The sequence below is a fragment of the Buceros rhinoceros genome, unplaced genomic scaffold (assembly GCF_000710305.1).
Source record: "Buceros rhinoceros silvestris isolate BGI_N320 unplaced genomic scaffold, ASM71030v1 scaffold36073, whole genome shotgun sequence".
In the NCBI taxonomy this organism is placed as follows: Eukaryota; Metazoa; Chordata; class Aves; order Bucerotiformes; family Bucerotidae; genus Buceros; species Buceros rhinoceros.
This window is the reverse complement of record NW_010404837.1, coordinates 1-22,070: the sequence shown is the minus strand read 5'-3', so window position 1 is coordinate 22,070 and position 22,070 is coordinate 1. Positions and strand designations below refer to the sequence as shown.

The 22,070-nt window shown below is 38.0% G+C and overlaps 1 protein-coding gene across 1 annotated transcript in view; it reads left to right on the top strand.

Moving 5' to 3' along the window:
- The window catches only part of LOC104491150 (histone deacetylase 9), a gene marked incomplete at its 3' end in the record, with an annotated part of 29,302 nt that extends 8,390 nt beyond the window's left edge, over positions 1–20,912 (top strand). Inside the window, exons 5-7 of the mRNA XM_010133524.1 lie at positions 12,538–12,666; positions 15,454–15,569; positions 20,786–20,912. Coding sequence (XP_010131826.1) covers positions 12,538–12,666; positions 15,454–15,569; positions 20,786–20,912 — 372 coding nt within the window. The remainder of the gene's footprint in view (positions 1–12,537; positions 12,667–15,453; positions 15,570–20,785) is intronic.
- Between the last annotated feature and the right edge of the window lie 1,158 nt (positions 20,913–22,070).

Sequence of the window (22,070 nt, the reverse complement as noted above, 5' to 3'; positions counted from 1 at the left end):
AGGGAAAGACTTAAGAGTCTTGCTCTTTCTGTGGTTACAGTCAGGTACCATAGTTAACACCCTAGTGCAGTGACTGTGGTTACTCAGTAACTCTAACTCTCTTAGCCATGTGAATTCGTCCTTTCTGTACAAGATACAGCGGAACTTGTCAGCAGTAGGCTTCACACAACTTAGCTGCATGGAGGACTGGAACTGTCCTAGGGTCTAGAGGCCAGGTTATGCAGCTCTTCGCACAGCTGCATTCAGATGCTCTGTGTTGACAGACTTTGTAAAGAGCAGAGCAAGGGAAGCTGTTGCTTCATTGGACAGATAAATACACCATAAGAAGAAGCTACACGTCTGTAGCTAAGAGCAGAATTTATCCCAAACAGTATAAGATCAAATTTTAAAATTGCCCACAACTTTCAGCATGAATACCAGTTGAAAAGTGTTTTTTTCTGCAAAGCCTGAGCAGCACATGGCTCATTAACTTTCAATGAGACTAATGCGTCTAAATTACCCAGACAGGTTTGAAAATTCCTCCCTATTACTGAACACTTTCGAAATTCATACTGACTGTTGTAAGAGCTCTGATGGGAGCTGTGCATTTTATTAAGACTTTCTCATGTAATGCGGGGAACCTTTGATTGTAGGTCCCCATAATTCTAAGTCTGGAGATCCAGGATAATATTATCTACTTGACAAGGTTACTGTAAAACTAACAAAAATAGAGCGAACAACGTGGGTTTGATAGGGTAGAAGTTCTTTTCAAAGAAAGATTTTTGGTTTTGCTTTTTTTACCTTGTCAAAATAAATGCAGAAATGCTGGCAAATGGCCATAACACTTGCATTTTCTTCAATCTGTAACACTTCATTTTCTGTGTGCAACTGTTGATGCAAACCAGCAAAAGCCAGTAAATTACAATAGAGGTCAGCTTTCTAAGCAAAGCTCCATGCTTTTTAAAAATCTTGCTATAGATTTTGCCTCGTGTTTTGGCTTTTGTTGGAAGAAATTCCTGAGGACATCATCAGACCAAATAAAAACGGTTTTTTCTTTCCTGAGTTTAGCACAACCATGGCAGAGTGGGAATGTCAATCATTATTTCTGTTTATTTAGGTTTTATGCCAGTTGAATCTTTCCTTGCTGATGGAGTTGTAAGCTTACAACTTGCATTTTGCTTAGGGATCTGAAAATTGCTCACAGTAGTACTATTTGTTTGTAGCTCACTTCCCAAAAATTGGAAGCGTGGTGAATGGAAATAGAGCATGGAGTTTTTTAAATAGCAAATAGTGCAAGGGTCTTGCTTGGAGTGGGGAAATTATGTAATGTCATACAGGAAAAAAGAAGATATGAATGATTGTTTAATATTGTGATGAAAGAGAGGAAGAAGGCTGTGCTGCGCAGCCATAAAGATAACTTTGTAAAAACCATATTAAGTTAACCTGATTAGGCAGCATAGCTCTTGTGACATGAGAGTGAAAGATTCTTGAATGAGAACTCAGCAGATGTAATTTATTTTTTAAAAAAGAAATTAATTAGAATGTTTCCTTACCATTATTCTTTCTGTCCTTAGCGACTTGGTAATTTACTCAAGCAGTTGAAACTGAGAAGAAAAACATTTCATGTGTGAAAGTTTTTCTCCCCTTCCCTTTTGTGCCACCAAATTCCGTTTCTGTTTGCATTTTCTAGATCACTCTCATGTGAAGTATCAGTATATGAAAAAGCTGAATTTATTTTAAAAATAAAAATAAAAACAAAAAAACCTAAAAAACAGGCTTAGAGGATCACAGACCTGCAATTACCATGTCTGGTAAAATGAAGAAGTCAAGCTCAGTAGAGAGAAGCATTATGTTTCTCTGAGTTTGTGAGTGAGCACAATTAATGGGAGAGGCTCTTTATTTATTGAAGCAGGGAAACATGCTATGATTTTCCTCGTTTTGTCCCATTTTTCAGGGATGCTAAGCATTTCTGTCTCTCAGAGTCCTTGTTTTCCTGGGTTAATGAACATTCTTAACAAATTTGGACTAGGTAACATACTCAAAGGAGATCACTGGTGCTTATAACAGAGTGAGGAACAAGAAAAATCCTGATTCCTAGCCCTTCGTGTTCTTGAATTCTCTTCCCATTAATGACCAGACTTCTTTAGCCTTCCTAAATTCACTATTAATAACTTGAGAGGGAGTGATTAGTAGGTTTTAGAAAGAGAAGAAAAGTTCACTTGCATTTGAAGAGTGACTCTGAAGCAAACTGTTATTAACAGCTTCTTCCAGACTGGTGTAACGAACAGGCCAAAACAGAGTTCAGCTGCCAGCATCCAGCGGCTTTAAGGAAATGTGATACCAGTCCAACTATTGTGCTGCACTGCAGTCATCTTGGGTCCATCAAGGTTCTGCAGCATCCTAAGCTGGGGGCTAGGAGGGATGCCCTGTCATTCTAATTTAGCTTGAGTTAGAGAGGAAATTTTTTGAGATTGCTTAAAGCTAAACAAAAATGAGTGCTGGGATAGGCTTAATGACACTGTCAGAGAGGGAAGAACTTGTCCAGGAAAGCTGCCAGGGCCTGCACTGGGGTTCAACAGGAGTCATCACCAGGATGATTTCTGTAAAGACCGTCATAGTCTTCCCATCAGTGCAGGATTGCTCCTCTAATATATTTTATTTAATGCTTACTTTTAATTGCAGAAAACTAAGGTGTTACACCTGGGTGATTCTTTACTTTGTTGCAAGATGATTGAATAAAGATTTTCTGTCTTAGAAAAAATCCCATTACTCGTATATACACCACTTTATCTCTTGTCAGTAATTATTCTGTTGTGCTAGATACTGAACCTTCTTGATGGCTAGACTAATTATACAGTCTTGATCTAAATACTATCTTAGTTCTGCTTTTACTGCCCAATGCATAGCCAAAATTGAATTACAGAGTTCTGGTTCATGTGGTTACATAAAGGTTTTCTTACAGAAACTGTGTATGTTTTCAAAAACATTTTATAAATTAGCATTAACAAGTAGCTTGTGTAACTTTTTGATAAGCCAGTAATCAGATACTAGACACCTTTTTGACTTTTGAACCTAAAGGAAACAGCTTAAATAAGGAGCAAGGGAGCAGCCCTAAAATCTGAAGCATTTTAGGAGCAAAATGTCCATTGAAAATGAAGTGGAATGGTTTTAATGGGTATTATTTCAAAGTATATTCACTCTGGATAAATAAGTTACAAACTAATGCATGTAAAATCTGAGACTCTTTGAAGTCAGTAGAAACTGTCCTCTTTGACTAGGATTTTTTTTTCCACTGTAGCTGGGTAGAGACAGTTGAAAATGTTTAGAAAAGTAAACAAGAATTTCTAAATGATGACAAAAAGAGAGAAACAGTGAAAGAAGTGGAAAGTGGAAATCACATGGTATCAAATCATCCAAAATAGAAGATGCTGGTTAGTAAAGATTGCACTTCTCCAAACTCCTGCAAAACATAGTTTCACTGAAAAATCTGTTCAGACCCACAACTCTAATTAAGGGGTTTAGCTGCCAAATAACATGTTCTGGCTAAAGCCAAGTAAGTTTTACAGAGCCATTCATGAACAACGGCATATGCTTTGTACTTTACTTTTGATTTTCTCATGGGAAAGCAATATAAATGAGAGTGATACCTCCCTGTTGGCTTTAACTGTTAGAAATGCAAAGCATGCTGAAATTGTACATAATTCTCTTCCAAAGGAAAGGAAATAGCATTTCAATGGTTTTCCTCAGTGTCTCATCGAGTTATGGTGGTACACAATTTTTCCTTTTAAATTACTCTACCAGATGGAAGGTTATACTGTGTATTTAGCTAATTAAGTTGTAGGGGATTGGAATTATATCCAGAGCATAAAGAACCCATCTAAAAGTAAACTTGTTTTAATGTTTCATTGTGAAGGTGCAGTGTCAACATCTAATTAAGACTCCAAACAGGTGGGGTTTTTCTCCTCACTTCATTTAACATGGAGAGATCCTTTCACAAAGTCAGCCTTGCCTACAGAAGTTAGACAAACGTATTTTGAAAGTACAAACAAGTTTGTGGCCAAATTTATCTTAATTTGTCTTCAGCAGAGCCGAAGTGCCTTCCTGCTCTTGAGCTGAATTTGGCCCATGGTTCTCATCTGCTAGATAAGCAAGATACACTCTGGTTTGGTCGCTTTTGTTTTCTTGGCATCCTGTATTCTGTCCTGACTTTGGACAACCCTAAAGTGTACACCACAGCAATCTAGACCTGCCCAGTTCTCATCTACTGATGCTCTGTTAAACTGGGGGAGAAGGTGATGATGTTTCTTCATGGATTTTTGAAGGTTGATGAAATATTAGGTTACACTTTTTGCCTGCCATCAGTGAGTTATAACTGCTGGATGTTTTCCTAGATTAAAATCTGTGTGATTTAATCACCCTATTAACTAATTCTTTTTTGTGTGGGGCATGCAGAACAACATAATCATGAACGTTATAATTCTGTTAAAAATAAATCGTGTATCTAGGGGTCAAATAGTGACCCTGCAAAGGATTATCTCTGGCAGTACTTCACTGAAGAAAGTATTTTTCTTGTGCAAAATTAGTGATTTAATGGATATTGGAGGAGGATTTTGGCTGAATAATGGGTTTTGCTATATTTGCAGAAAGTATAGTGTTATGAACCCATTAGTTCTACCCAGCTAGAACTGGCTGGTGTATATGGTCAGCAGTGGGGGCGATAATTACCAGTGGAGACCTAACCAGAAGAACTGCCAGTCATACATATCTAAATTTGGTTATTACCAGTCACATGAGGGATGCCCTCGATTAAATGCCCGTTTCACTTTCTTCTTTCTCCTCTACACCTCCTGAGAACTCAGATGCAATTTGGCTCCCAGAAGTGCTATAAAAGTACAAGAAAATAATAGAATTTGAAAATGTGCAGGGGAGATGAGAATTGATTTATAGTATCCTTGTTATTTTATTCTGTTTCAAGACAGTATAGTATTATTTGCTTTCTAATCCCGTTTATTTTTGGAAAAGAATATTAGTTTACATTGAAGAAGATTAAGATGGACCTGACATAGCATTAACATGCCATAGTTTCAGCGTATTTAACATGTAATGAGGACTCAAGAGGCCCAGGGAAACCATATCAGCCAGTGGCACAGATGCAAGAAGATGCTGTTTCTTTGTTAAGGAATAGAAATTATTAAGAATTTTTCCTCACATTTCTTTTTCCTCACAGGTTACATGCAGAACAATTATCAACAGGAATATATATATTGCACTGACCAGCTTTTCATTAAAAATATAAAGGTCTCTAATACTGGCTAAGTGAAAGCGGCACACTAATTCCTACATCCAACTCAATAAATCTTTCCTAGAAAGATAACCCTTGTTTGGATGGACAATAAACCAGAAATTTTATTTTTCATATGGGCTGCAGTGAATATCAATGAAAAGTTAAGTATTTAAAACAGCTTCAGGGAATATTTAAATTTGTAACCTTCTTTAGGAAATCAATGAAAATTCGCTAATCTTGTTAAATTGGCTTCCTTAGCCTGAAGAGAGCTGAAGGGCTGCGAGATCCCTTCTAATCTAATTAGCTCTTTTACCATGTGTTTCACTAAACCTGTTTTTTTATTTAGGGAATGGATATTTACCTTAGTCTAAATAAATAAAGCATTCTACCTTTTACAGAAGTAAAATAAAGCAAAGGACTAAAGGGTTTCACATATGACCAGCACTCCCCTTAAAGCTAATGGTTGTACAGGAAACAGTTTTGGTTTATGCTGAAAAAACATTAGGTGATGCAAGCCAGGAAAACAAAGCGTCTCCATCCTGTACTGCTGTATCTGGTGGTCCCGCCTCATTGGGACCACCCAGTGGTCAGGTCCATTTAGTTCTTGGAAGAACTTTAGAGGGTATGTGTAAATAGCTTTCAGTCTCATTAATCTAATTTAAAACTCTTTCAGAAATGTCATTTTAAATCACCAGAATTTAGAAATCGTTGAATCTAAAGAACTGTACTACATGTTGTTATCTGCCAGTCTGTCAGCCAGTGGGGAAGATGTCTACATGTTCATTGTCCTGTATTGTCTTGTGTTGGGATGTGGCCTTCTACAGGCAAATGTCAGTCAGTCATGTATGAAAACAAAAGTCACTGCTTATCTTGCCTATGCCTAATATATTCAGCTATGTGGAGGTGACTGAAACAGTCTGAGGCTGCCTACAGGAAGCCAGAGTGGAAGTCAGAAACTCCATGCAGAGCATGTCTGTGAGAACCACGCATGGCAGAGGAAAGGCTGTGAGACCATCAGGTCTCACAGAAAGACAGTCTCATTTGCAGCTCTCCACAAAGTGGCTGAGGAAGCTGGAAGAAGTTTTGGTCCCTGACCTGTGTTCTCTGTCTCTCTAGCTTTCTGCCTGACTTTGGTTGCATTCGTAGCTTTGGCAAAGAAGCCCAAATTATCTTCTCATTTATGCTCTTGATGGTGCATAGGGGTATCTTGTGCCTTTCATTCTGCCGACATCACTGAGGGGGAAACAAAAGTTTCTGCCTAGCCCACTACCCTCAGACTAGTGTCTTAGGAACCTTAGATACGCCTTTTTCAGCTGTTTTTGTTGGTGCAGTGGTAAGGTGGTATTTGACTTTTTCCGTGATCTTAGGGTACTGGAATGGCAGAGACAGGCAGACTACTTTGTTGCCTGTGTATATTACTGTGGTGACTGAGATCCCACAGCATGGACCAGGGGCCTGTTGTGCTGTGCAATGGAACCAATGAAAAACAGATCTCTTCACAGTGTATTTTTCTTCTGTTTTGCTTCTTCTGCTTCAAGTGTGTCGCGACACGTAACGGAGCTCGTAGCCGGAGCTGGGACGAATCACTCCCAACGCCAATGTGGTGTGCAATGAGACCCGTTTATTGTTTACATTACATCCCAATTTATAGACTCTTGTCCACTCAACTAACTACATGGTGATTGGATAGTGACTCTGTTACACAGACAGCACACATCTCTTTAAAGCACTATAATTGGTTAAGAGGGATTAGATCCCACGTGGTGAATGTTGTGGTTAAAGCTACCAAAACAAGGCCAGTATAGATAGCATTTCCCACACGATAACACTGCAGCTGGTTTCGGCTACTAAGTTTCCCAGAGAGAGAGTAGCATATTTTCATAGTTCCAATTTCTGCTAGAAAAATACACCAACAAAGTGAAATCATGATAGAGATTTCAAAGTTTCTTATTATGCACATTCAGCTTGAAAACCCTCAATTGCCACAGTGCGAGAAAGAAACAACAAAGGATAAGCCAGTGGTATGATGGCAATACCACCATCGTGCTAACCAGTACCATCTCATCATCTTCTCTTGTACCTCTGATAGTCTATACCCTTTTGTCCTATAACTTAGACTTTAATCTGTCTCAGGCATGACTGTGTGTTGTAAAGCACATAATGCTTATCTGTGCATGGGTCTCTAGTATAATAGCATGAAAAATAACATCCTGTGTGGTGTGAAAAAAGATTCCTTGCCTATGTATTCCTTTATTGATGCATGTCAGATGTAAAACAGGAAAAAACAATTAATAACTCCTTCATGGAGTACAGCATAGAATACATTCAAATCAGTATAATAGATAACCCTTCAGAGCTTAAAAAAAAAGGCAGCTAAAGAAAGAGAGCATACCAGTGAAGATTTACTTAAAGATCATTAAATCTTTGTTTCTTGATTGTTTCTGTTGATTTAATTACAATAGAGAAGTCCAAGATATTGTTTCAAAACAATCTTAGTAATAACAGCTGGTGCTTTGGCAATAGGGAACAATTCATCTTTGTCAAGTAAGATGTGAATTTTGCTGCTGTTGCTTCTGCTGTTGTTGGGATCTTTGTAGCCAAATTTAGCATCATTTACCTCGACTGCTCCACAGCTTTTCTAAGCCAGCCTGCCAGCAAGGAAAAGGATATGCTTTCGCTTTAGAGCCTTTTGCAGTCTGGACAAAAGCTCACTTTCAGTTCTTCAGTTTTCCTATATATGGCTTTAGCATTGAGATGAGGACCTGCTCACTATGCACCCTCTCCCATCCCCCGTTTCCTGCCTGGGTTCATTAAATGCTGATTTGAAGTTGGCACACACTTGTTAGATACGAAAGTAGTACTGTGTTCCAGGAACCATCCAGAAACTAGTGTATTATTATCTTTTATATACCCTTCATATATATGTCCTCTCCCCATGCATAGAAAGGATTTTTAAGAAGTATTTCCCTTTTTCTTAAACATGTCTGTGTGTTTAATAAAAAGAAACACTGAAGTAAAGCCTTGCAAAAAACCCTCGGCTCATTTGGGAGCAACCTGGCCCCAGGCTATATTCTTTAATGCTAGTATCTGCAAATTGCTAATATTCAGCAAAGCGGAGTATAGGACATAATGACTTCACTGAATCATTTTTCTACCTCTCATGCTTGTGTTTCAGTATCATGTTTCTCAGGAGGGAATAGTTTTCTTTCACCTGAGCAATGGTTCGAAATTATTGTGTACCTGTATAGAAGCATGTATATTTTCCATTTTTAACAGTGCAGTTACTTCTTTCCTGTGATATGAAGCTGCCATAAAAGATGAGAAAAATCATTGAGACGGTTTCTTCTTTACCCAGAACCAAAGTTCTCAGTTCTGCAGAGTTAATTACAAGTCATGCCAAGGAGTTGGGTAACCAACACTTGGGCTGCCTGTGATATCTTCTGTGTTGTTTAAGATAATACTTTCTCTGTCTTTCATACCTGTTTCCCACTTGACACTCATTTAAAGAGTAATACCAGTTCATTATTTCTAGCACTAAAAAGAGAATAAGCCTAGTAATAGCAATGAGACTGGACAAGACGTTATTGCAATAACTTGTTATTCCACATTATGCTGCAGTTACATAAGCAAAGTCATTTTCAGGCTAGTTTCCCCTGAAAGTCACTGAAATGAATCGCTCAGATGGGTAATGATGAATTCGCATCAAGATCAATGACATGGGCTTTGATGGCCTTCACAGAAAATAGCTGTGTCTTTTTGTTTTCTTTGCAACAAAACACTCAAATAATTATTTTCCCTTTGTCCAAGTGGGAACTCATTATTACTCATCCTAAAGTGCTAAATGTAGTAGAAGTTAAAAGATTTGTGGAGCAGAGAGGCTAGGCTAATGGTGGCCAATTAGTCCAGTATCAGATGTATACTGGTTCTTAGCAGGATTTTAGATTAATAGCCCAACCTACCAGCCTGCTGCCAGGAAAATGTGCGGTCCTGTTTTCCTTGTCTGTCACACTTCTGGCCACGTGCTTTTGTTTTTCTCTTGTCTCTGGCATTCTGGCTCCTTGGTCAGATGATTCAGCTCATGATAGCGGCAGGCATCTAACCCAGCAAACCCCGACCTCATTCAGCTTCTGGGCTTTGAGAGGCCCTATTTCTTCAGGATGGTGGGATACAGGACATATCCCATATGGGGCAGAATAAATCTAGTTTTGAGTGCTGAACCCCGGTGGGATGTTTGATGTACAGAAAGTTAGCCACATGCATTAATTATCTTGCTGAGACAGTCTCTTGGTTTATGGTTGAATCACTACATGAAGTAATAGCAGACTTACATGAAGACTTACATGAAGGTCTTTTCAATGATTTTCTGGTATTGGTGGAGCAAAGAAAGGTTAGTCATTAGGGCCTTCTATCTGCATGAGGTAGCTACGCCACAGCAAGCTGGTGAGAAAAGCTTTAGCCTCAGAAGTTGCTTGGCACTGGATCCCCATGTGACACTGCTTTCCCACATGGAGAATGCCTTTGGGTGATGAAGATGCTCAACCTTGTCAGTAGATTAATTAGGTTGAGCAAAGGTGCTAATAATATGCAGCAGAAACACTTACAGGGGGGTGGCTAATGCCAAACAGTTTCGAGTATTAACCCTCTGTAGAGCACTTCTAAGAACCATTAGTTGAAATATTGAACCAAATGCTTGCTCATTTGAAACATAAGGTGGATTAATTACAATACTTCAGCATTTGCCAATAAGAATTTTCAAGTGTCTTGAAAATGCTAGGGGAACAATTTAATTTTAAGAAAAATGTTTCAAAAATTTACTTTTCCCTTTTTGCTCACTTGCTTACATGCCAGAGTTTAAAGAATCAAAATAATTTCTAAGTAATGGCATGTATGTGTTTTGGGGCAATCCGTGTGTATATATATGTATATACATTTGTAATTTTAATCCACAGCCTTATCCTTGAAGCTTAAGATACTTATTTTTGACTTTTTAACTATCAGAAGAGAGTTGACAACTATAAATGTGTTATTACTGCCTTCATGTAAGAGTGCATTGAAGCTTTTGTCGTCCATGCCTGTTGCAGTCAATCACATACCAAGTGAATGCCTCAGCCACAGACAGGTATCAAGAAACCACTTTCCAGTTCTGCATTTTGTCCATTGGATCAGACATCCTCACATTAATTATGTTTATATATTTAGTGCACTGAAACCTGAGTTCATATTGCCAACCACCGAGTCCTAGCTGGTACCGTGTCAGGAGGTGACAGGGTCTTACGGGAGATATTCAAGAAAGACGGTATTTGAAGCAAACACTCTTCAAACCTTGGTTGTTTTGTTTGGGTTTTTTTTAGTGGGAGCTTTATTTTATAATATATAAAACACTCTTCTCCATGCCTTTTCATTTTAAAACTGATTATTACCATTTAAAAATGATCTTTGCCTTTCATGCAAGGGCTATCTTCTGAGACACTGACATCAAAGTCTGCTTTCTCTGGTTATATGATTGATTCTGATGCAGAATATGATGGGAATTTGGTAAAAATTGAAAGGCAGTTGCTCTGACTAAGCATGAAACATTCATATAGAAGTGGGACATTTCTCCAGTGAGTGTTGCAGAAGATTTGTATCACATTAGTCTGTCACGGGTCTGGAAGTATCCTCTGAAATGTAATTTAAGAGTGTGGAATGGTATAAATCAAAATAACCATAAGTGCAAAAGTAGTGAGCACCTTTTCTTCCAAATATCATCGTACCTGATGAGATCTGTGGTGAAAGCACATAGTGTAATCTTAGCCTATTGTTAGATTTTATATTTGCAGTTTCATAGCAAATGGCATCTTAAAGAGTAAATAAGTCTGTGCTCCATCACTAGAACCATTGTTTTAACAAAGGTAGTAAGAGATAAAAAAAAAATTATTGTTCATATTTTTAGTATTAAAGATTTCCAGTGTTGTGCTAGTCTGCGTGTCTTGGTCTGAAATGTACTCAGGGCACAGACCACTCAGAAGGGAGCGCTTGCCAAGATCCATGTAGTATGTGACAGAGGCCAGTATATGACTGCAAGTACTGCAGGTTACAGCAACACTCTGGTGGAGGTGCAGCCCCTTTGCTCTCTCATGAGCATTTCTGATGTCCCTGTCCCTGAGGGAACAAGTGAGACAGCAGGAAAAAGTTGTATGATAATACATGCTTAGCAGGAACTGGAATTAGAAGTGTAGGGCTGAGGTCCTGTCCCAAAGTGACAAATGATATAATGCTGAATTGAATGAAGATTTCATTTATTTTTGTTTTGTGCTAACTCTTGGTCCTTCTTTGAGGCTGGGCTTATGTCTGCTTATGTCTGGGCATAAACTGAGTTTCCTGCTCTCTCTATTTTGGGGTATTGCTTAGCCAAGCCTCAGTTCCAGAAAGGAAAATACGAACAAATTCTCTTCCACCATTATCTTTCACTAGCTCTTACAGTCTGTTTGATAGAGGGTTTACTTAGAAGAACAGATGAATGAGTATATGAAACATTTTATCACGCTAAAAATACCACAGAATGAAAAGCACAGCAGAGCTTCATTTCTGGCCTTTGTATGAGAAGTGTCCATTTAGGAAACAAAGGTGGAACTTGCCCAAGATGCAGTAAATATAATCATAGTTTTCTGGGAATCATTCCTAGTTTTCATTTGCAGAGCATATATTTTTCTGTGTAAGTGTTCTTAGGACATTGTCATAAATCAAGTTGTTTGATGTGTTAGGCAGAAAACATTGAAGTTCTGGACCTAAAACTGCTGACCCAAGAAATGTTTTGCCAGCAAGGCTTGTGGTAATTCAGATTTCTAAGAGAAGTCAAAAGAGCCAGTGGAGGCTTCTTTCTATTTCTGTCATCAGACCATAATCCAATTATAAAATTCCAAGATCCAAGCTGTATTTCCATTTAAGTTTTCACCGACGAGAGATAAAAGTGATGTAGAATGAAAGTTGCATTCATCTCTAATTAATACTTACAATATTAGCAATAAGTAATGGGTAACTTCAGAGTTGAAATGGGATGAGAAAAATACTGAGATTCAAAGCTTTTCAATTTTCTTTCTCTCTTTCCTAGCCTCCAGTTTAAATTGGAGTTCTCTGAGAAGCAGCAGGGTGGCTGGGGAGGATGGGTAGTAAAATCTGCCTCCACAGCCCTCCTTGGATAAGAAGAGGTCCTACAGGGAATGTCAGTGGTGTCTGACACAAAGCAGTAATTTGATTTGTAATCATTTATTTTCTTCTCTTCTCTTAATTTCCAGCTTCAGAGCCCAATTTGAAGGTACGTTCAAGGTTAAAACAAAAGGTGACAGAAAGGAGAAGTAGTCCTTTACTTAGGAGAAAGGATGGAAATGTCAGTTCATTCAAGAAGCGACTCTTCGAAGTGACAGGTAATTAAGAATGGAGAAATTCTGTATCAGCTGTGACTGCTCACAGAACAGCAGTAGTATTTTGGAATTGAAACTGTTTGCTAAATAGAAGGTTCTGTCATTTTTTTTCTGTTGCTGAAAAGAGAACCATATTAAGTAAATGATTGTGTATAAATAACTTGGAATCTACAGCTTCCTACCACTTACTAAAAAGTCATTGTCAATTTTGAAAGCCATACTTTCAAAACAACTTGGAAACTAGTACTTTACAGGAGCAAGTACAAGAATAAATAAATGGTAAGCTGTTGTTGGCAAGGGACATCAAAGGAGAAAACAAGAATAGTCTCTTCCCTTAATTTGTGTCTTCCGTACATGGACAACATTTTGGGTCTTGCATCTCCCATTTCCCATTGCCCGTGGGAAATGCAGATGTCCATGGTGGGCAGAGGAACACCTATCTGGTATTACTTAGGTTAGTCAAGGACATTTTAGAATCTTTTGTTTGGCCCTATGCCTTGGTTTCTCTTGTATGAAAGTGTCAAGATCAGCTGTTTTGATATAAGGGCTCACTAAGCTGTTCTTTGAGGAGAGTTGAAACATTCAATCTTTCAGTGGTACATTGTTGATCACAACAGGTAGTAAGAATTCTTAGTAATTGAAAGGGAACTTTCAGCATGTGAAAATACAGAATTATGCATAAAGGAGAGGATTTAAGGGAGGGGGGCGGAACAAAGTAAAAATTTGTCATCAATCAATATTTGGTTTCAATGTTTTTCCTGCCACTGAACTTAAAAAGTGACAGAGTGGATGAAACATGGATGCTAAGGCTCTCTTTCAGACACTTGGTATTGCAGAGTGGTAAATTTTGCCATGTATGTTATTTTGCAGAATTGCATCCAAGTTCCCAAACAGCCTAGAGTCTCATTTTTAGTCCTTAGGATTAGTATGCTGGCAAGGTTTTATCTGTGGCTTTGAAAGAAAAGAGCATTTACCGCATTCAGCCTCATTCTAACTTTCCTTGCTTTGACTTTGCATCAATATTTGGTAGGTTCGTGACTTGTTCAAGTGATGTTACAGTAAGGCCATATGTTTATGCAACTGTTACTAGTCTGTCAGGCATGTATTTGAATTCACTTGATATATCAGGATTATGTCACACCAAGATGGAAATATAACACAACATGATCAAATTCACATCAGTGTACTCATACATGCAATTCTCTTGACAACTTTTCACAGCATGTCATGTGTAAAACTGGGACATGGATGTGAATGTAACTATGAAAGTAATTAAATAAGGTGATTTTCCTATAAATTATTTCCAGATTAGAATTTTTTTAACAGCTAATTTATTATTTCCATTTGCTGAAGCTCTTATGAGATTCTTGATCTCCACTTCCTTAGTTTTGGCTGATTTCTTTGTATTTTGTATGCTCACAAGTAAGGAATGAAGTAAAATATTTATCCCAGGAGGCTTTTTTTGCAACCATTAAAACAGCAGAAACCCAAAAATAAATGTCTTCTCTTCCTAGCTCTGACAATAATTCAGAGCCTTACAGATTGCTACTATAATTATTAATAGTGGCTATATGACACTGAAATCAAAATTTCCTTGATCAAACATTTCTGGCCAAAGCTTTTTCTCCTTTTTTTTTATTCTTATAACTGGAAATATTCCTTTATTTAAATGCTTATTTATAGGAAAAGTGCTATTGCAATTTCTAAAAAAAATGAGGAAAAAACGTAAGCTTGTCTTTCTGCTCTTCCTTGAAAACTAGAGGGAATATGATGCAAGATAGTATAACTGGGTACAGATTCACTTCAGTAAATCAGTCAGCTCTAGTAAGAAAGAGTAACCAGTCCAAGAAACAGCCAGGAAAACTCCCAGTAATTTCAGTCAAATTGAGAATATATTTTTGTGTGTAAACTGAGGCAGAAGGATTGAAACAGCAAAGTGGCTACACAATATTTACTGCCACATTTCAATATTAATTATTTTAACTTACTGAGTACTTCGAAAGCAATCCTGTGAAACATGCTTATTGCCACTGATGCTGCACTCTTCCATCTTTCACCATGTTAACAGTTTCCATTAAATAAATTTAATTTATGTCTGTGTAGGATTAGAATAACTAGATACAACAACACACAATAAGATCATCCTTTTCTCCTTTATCTTAGACAGAACTCTGGAAATTTAAAATCAAGATAACATACAGCCTTTCAAATGCTATTTTAAGATTTTTGCACGCTGTAAATATTTCTTCATAGATGTGCAAAAGATGTAGTGAAAGTGGTGTATATTTTGCCATTATTACTTGTGTATGCAACAATTAGTCCACACTGGGCTCATCCCCTTTCTAAGCAGAATTGACGACATGTTATCACGACCTTTGCAAGCCTGCTGTCTCCGTCATTTTGATCTCTTACAGAGGCAGGACTCTTTACGATTAAAAAGAAAGTACTTTATTTTCTTTTTACTCATTGCAAGTTTTATCTCTGTATCTCTACCTGACACTGAGTATTGGATCATCTTTGTGGGAAAAATGAATAGTAAATTCTTCCTTTGTGAAGCAGACGGATCAGAAGGGGAAAGACCAAGAGTATCTTTCCTCATTAGCACTGGAAAAGGAAAACCAAAAGAAATGGAGGGTGAATTAAAAATCTTTAACATAAGTAAATAGCCTAACCAGTAAGTACTTTTCAGTGGCAAAAAAAAAATCCCTGTGCCATAAAGAGTATACAATTAATCAAGATCATGTGTTCCTTTCCAGTGTGAAATTCATATATTCTTCATCTGTTTTTCAGAATCCTCAGTCAGTAGCAGCTCCCCTGGATCAGGTCCCAGTTCCCCAAGCAATGGTCTGACCAGCAGTATAACAGAAAATGAAAACTCAGTTTTGCCATCTAACATTCAAGCTGAGGTAAGACTCTTTATTGGGTAGTTAATTGCTCAGATTTCTAGACTGGGGAGATCTGAACCTCAGTTTGATCATACTCACAAGCAGAGTAATTGCAGGAGATAATTATAAGGGATACCAGGACACTGCGGGCTGACATCAGAGTATGTGATGCATGACATACACCTTCATATATGAGATGTGTGTTCAGGAGACTATTAAAGACCAAACAAAAGCAGCAATAATGCTGCTGGAAGAGTAGGAGGGAGCTATGGAAGGAATTTGGAAGCATCAGTGTGGCAGAACATTACCTTCTACAATAACCTGAAGAGGCGCACAGTGATGAACGCTGATGAATAACTTCCATGTGCTAAAGAGTGATTTAGGCATTGGTGACCGTAACATGTATGAGTTAGGGTGGTCCCAGATTCAGATGGCTGCTGAAGTAGATTTGTTTAATTACAGTATCAGAGTTAGGTGACTAAATCCTTTTTCACATCTGCCTTTTATTTTACTGTACCTCAGTGTCCTTATCAGGGCAGTACTTAGCAACATAGCTGACATGCCATGAGTCTTGGATACTTGTTTTGTGAAACAAGATTGTACACAGAAGGAATCTTAACTACTCCTTATTCTGCCTGTAACAACAGGAATGCAGATGGTAAATCAGTTGTGATAAACCTCATTTAGCATAGATGACATGCCTGAGTCACGCTTTTTGTAGCAATATTGTAAAGGGACAGTAAACTACTGCAACTAAGAGAGAATCTAATCCCACAATGTTCTGTATCCAGTGCCTATACTTGGAGCAATTCCTGCTTCAGTGGCAAAATTTTCTATTAATTAGCAGTTTATACTGTTCATGTTAGAAAAACGGCATAAGAAAATGTGACTTAACAGAGTTTTAGCTAATGGAGCTATTTCTCCAGGTCAGTGACAGGACATTCACCTCAAAAAAACCTGGAATGGGCAGTTCAACCTCCAGCAGTGACTTTGTCCCATAATGAATGAATTGTGTGTGTGAACTATGATCCAGGGGGCAGGTGGGTGACCTCTGCACACTGATTAGTAGCCTCTCTCTGGCCCGTAACCAAAAAGAAAAAAAAAATTGCATTGATGGCTAACATGTGGTCTTGCCTCATAGCCCCCCTGTATACAATTGCAAAGAAATTTAAATGATGCTGAGTAAGATACATCATTAGGATTAGATAAAATTCTAGTTTGTTTTATCTTAATATTGGGACTGTTTTAGAGAGGTGTTTTATTTTATGGGTGTTATTGCTGTATTAACAGGAGATCTTGTCCAGTGGATCTTTTATTGAGTTGAGGATACTACAAAATTTAAAGGGAATAATGTCTCAGAATGATATACAGTTCTTTGCCTGTTATAGTTTCTGGACATTTGCCCACAGTGTTGAACCACCATCAGAAATGCTTATAATCTGGTCGGGCTGGCAGTCTCTGGGAAGAGTTGGAAAGGTTGTGGCAAGAACCAGCAGAATTACATTCTGTTGTTAATAGAACACTGCATTGCATATCATTTGCCATTACGGTGCCAGACATCAGAAGTTATAACCCCAACATACAATCGCAGATGCTCAAATAAGCCATAGAAGTTCCTTCAGAATTTGAGCTCTGCATGCTGAAGTCGGTCACATAGCTCATTGGAAGTGTGCTAAGAAGCTGAAACTACGGACTTCCATTTCTGGATCCTTTGGGGGATTTCTTTACCTCTCTGGTTACTTGACTCTTAATACTACTGTGGTCCTGTAGGCTCAGACATGTTTCCATAAATCTCAGCTTCAGTGCATTTTGAGTTCAGTGGGATTTTCTTTGGTCATTTAACAGCAACCAAACTTCTACATATCTCTTTCCTGGTTTAGCATTAGCTGCCAGCTCTCAAAGGCTAGATATCTAATCAATTTTTCATCGAATACACAAAGTACAGAAGTTTCTAATAATAGAATAAGTGTTCCAAAATCACCCAAAATATCACTTGTTTTGCTGTAATCCGGCATGACTCACATTGCTGTTGTTTCATAATCATTGTTGTGACATTTGCAGTAAGTGGTGTGCTCATATCTGAGTGGGTGGATAGCTGTGGTTTTCATGGCAGCAAGTAAAACACTTTCTGCTGGGGGAAAACAGGTTGCTATGACAGAGAACCATTTACCAGTAAAACATGAGTCAACACCATAAATGATTACACTCCAGTGCATAGACAGAATTAGAGCATTATCAGTAATGAAACATATTTTTCAAGTATTTTTGCCATATCCATTTGAATAGTGAGATTTTTTAGTGGTTTGCCCTCTGGAGCGGACAGTCTGGTGGGTAGAAATTTACATTTTTTTGAATTAGCAAAGTTGCACTGCAAATGCCACATTTTTGCCGATGATCGTTTACTATCACAGTTCCCTTAAAGATACTTTCAGTACTGTTTGTTAAAACACTGATCTTGTTATATGAAACTTGAAAGTTAAACTCAAGATTTTAATTGCACCTTATAAATGAAATGTTGGAGGGTTTTAAGCCCAGTTGTCTCCAGTATCATCAAGGTTCACTGCCATAGCTATGTACGTACTTCTGTATGTACATACTTCATACATACTTCTGTAGCATGCCGTACACTTTCAGGTTGCCCACTATGCTGGGGCTAAATCTTTCTTGCATGAGAAATGCAAGCAGTATTGAGCCCCTGCACAGCACATCCCTTTAGTTCAGAGGAATAACCTGCTCACATGAAATAATTAATTTTAGGCATTCCCAGCGTACTCAAAAGCCATTGAAGGCAATGGAAAGTTTCCATTGGTGTAAACAAGCTCAGATCATTTTCTTTCTTTCATTTGCTCTGTGGAGAGCAGCATTTCCTAGAATATCACCTGATTATACAGGAGATATGAATAACGTGCATGGCAGATAGATACGTACTTGATCTGTGCAGCCCCACAGCGCTACATTTCTTACATGCAGCTCCTTGAGGTGCTCTTTGCAAGTGGCCAGTGGAAAAATATGTAGGTTTCTGACCAGCAGCTGAAGTTTGCTGCAAGTGTCTGTGAAGAGTCTAATTCATTATAAAAAAAGCACCCCAAAAGCCTTAAGAAATAAGTGCAGGTAAATGTGAATATTCAAAGTCATGACAACCTTACTGTAGCTCCACAACTGAGAATTAGTAAAGCCAAACCCTTTCCTATTCCCCTCCTAATGTATGAACGTGCATATGAACATGCACACATGAAGTAGGTGTTCCTGTTTCTCAGCAGGTCCTGGTAGCGCAACAGAAGTACAGTAACTAATCATGGTTACTTGCTGATCCTCATGTACTGTTACATTTAGTGCTTGTACTCTATTTTGAGGGTAACTGTTGACAGGCTATTTTAAGTGTCAGGGAGCAGGCTCCGTGCACCCAGTGAGTAAGTACTTAAAGGAGCAAGTAAGGCAAGTTTCTCTTTGGCGTAATTTAAGTGTCAATCTAAACCATTAAGTCTGCACGTAGGACAAGGACTATGGCTTAGCCACTGTGCTGCTGAATGACACTGCTGGCATCTCCAGCTTGTGCCACTATTTCAAGGTATTCTCAACCGTGTAAAAAGAGAAGCTGCATCTGGGATCATGCAGTTCTGCTTCAGCACAAGTAGGACCCTAATCTATGCAGCTGTGCTACTAAACTTATTTTGGGAGGTGAGGTTTAACTGACACTTAGACTAATATTACCTGAAAATGTTTTCTAAAATCAGTTACTTCCAAAATGAAAATGACTGATTATTAGTGGTATTAGGAATTGATGGGAATGGTCTTACTAACAAGCTCCTCTTTTCAAAATTAAACTCCCATGGTACATAATGTGCGTGATTCTGCCCCAAGGAACAATCATGCCTGACCTTAATGTGGGAATGTGTTTCACTGCTATACACCCTGGCACTGTTATGTAGTGAATTCAAATCTTAGCAAGTAGTAGAGGCGTACTGAAAACCGAAAAGGAAACATGCATTTTTGAAGTGGCTTTGTATGGATGCTGCAGTTGCTACAGATCTGATTATGTTCTAGGAGGCACATTAGAGCTGCTGCAGTGTCCTTCTCCAGTTAAATCTGTGTAGTCTCCCTCAATAACATCTCCATAGCCTTGACATACTTTATTCATGGTCAAAGGTGGATGTTAATCAAGACGAGACGCTGTTAGCCAGGAATTAATGTAATATACAAGTGAAGCTTCTTTGTTTTGTATGCTGTGTGTTGATGTTCCCTGGGTACCAAAAGAAAATTACAGAGATAGACTTCTACTGTTATTGTCTCAGTGTTAGGTCGTATCTCCAAACAAACTGTATGAGGAAGGTTATGTTTTGGAATAACATCCTGTGTTTTTGTGCTTAACCACTTTTCATTGATGGTCTAAAGTTGCATTGTATTAGCACAAAGTATTTTACAGAGTTAATTGATATTCCAGGTTTGTCCAGGGGAAAATCTACAGCTCCCCACAACATGCTTGACAAGTTATTATATTTACTTTAGTCAAAGCCCGAGTGTGCAGTATCCCTCTTGGTGGTGGTCTATTATTGGAGTCCCATATGCTTTTTGTTTGGGAAGAAAGCAGTCACTGTGTCATACTGTTACACAGGGTATTCTTTTTCAGGGATGTTGTTCCCTTGGGGACCATATCATGCCAGAGTTCCTAAGTCTAATAAGACCTTTGTAGCTCTTATTGTGTTAAAGTTCTGGGAGGGAAGCAAGAGTTAAACAGAAAATGTAATTCAAGCAACTATACTAGACCACATGTTGAAAAACATGGCTGTTAAAGCAGAAAGGCAAAGGCTTCAAAAAGATTCCTGTTGTGGTAATTTCACTTTTTATGGTTTTTCCCAATGAATCTAGAATGGAAAGACAGAGGGTAATCTTTGTAGAATGCCTGGTTTTACTTGAGAGTAATTAAAAATATATCAACAGTTCCATGTCCTTGAAAATTATATGACAATGTTTTAAAAGCAGCGTTAAAGATCTTAACTTGAATGGAATTAAGAGGGCTGTGAGGGGTATCCCACCATCAGAGAATGATAGGGTGCTGGTTTTGCGTATATGTATTTAGAGAGAGAGACCGTATTTTTTTTTTTTAAATGAACCCCATTGGGTTGCAAACCAATGCATGAAACAAAACTGGCTTTCAATGTACCAGGATAACAAGGGTAAAGTAACCATAATAAAAAGCTTGGAGATTGTACTTCTGTTGTTTTTCTCCTTTATTACAGCATCTGGTTTCACAGCAACGCCTTTTGATACAGGATGAATCAGTGAACTTGTTGAGTCTGTACACATCCCCTTCTCTGCCCAACATTACCTTGGGACTTCCAGCAATACAACCTCAAATCAGTGTAAGTGACCAGTCTCAAGCCTACTTTTGCTTCCAGAAAACCTGCTTTCTGACTATTCTCCTTTTTTTAGCATTTTGGAAGGAAGCAATTCAGTGTAGGAGCCAGACCTTTCTTTGCATTGGACAACATCTGAACATTTAAGGGCACAACTTGAAAGCAGTAATCATCCTTAATCACAAATAAACAAGTGCCAGTTTGGAACTTAGCTAATTATGGGCCCCATGCATTGCATTGCTTTTACATCTACAAATCAGGTAACAGATTTCAGACATTGTGAGAAGCATACGAGGAGATCTTTTAGTGTTAAAGTACAAATTATTTGATCACACCTACCTGGTAAAAAGTACAGCACCTGTAACTTTTTCTGAGATTCCTGTAGCAACCTAACCTGGGCTGGAGCATAGTAGGGAAAGAATATAATATTCCTGAAGCTAGGTTTGTTATTTGAGGGGTGTGCGATCGCATCAGACAAAATCAGTGATTCGTGAACAATGCTTAATATTTTACTGACAAGTTATATTCATATGCTCCTTGTTCAGTCTGCAGCAATCACCTTTGTTTAGACCTAAATGTTGAAATGTTGTATGTGAAACATACAAAAACACAGACATGGTATAAATGGAAAACCATGCTGATGGATAAGGATCTTTAGATCTAGTTCAAGTTACAGTAACCTAGAGGTAGAATCTGATGCTTGGTAAAATACCTGAAAATTTTGCCACTGGTCAAAACTTACCTTTTCTGATTTCCAGCAAAAAAATGTAAAAATACTGATAAAAGTTATATGGTGGTTCTATGCAACACTGTATAAACTCTGAAGGAATGTTAGCAATTCAAATTTCTTACAATGTGAATTGGTAAAAATCCTAGGGGTTTAAGTACAGCTTTCCATGGTATTAAAAAAAAAAAATCTATACAATACACTATGGTTTGTAATAAGTGCTACTTAATTCCAGTGCTAAATGTAGCTTCAAGTTAAAGTTTCATGTTATTTTATGGCTTTTTCAGTACATCTACAGTTCACACCAATAATACATTGCTGCAGTCCAACATTTTTACATCAGATATAGAACTTTGCAAAGAAAATTGTGTAAGCTTTAAATCAGTTTCCTAGAAGACTTTCATGTTATGTTTATAAGCAAATTACTGTTTTTAAGGGATG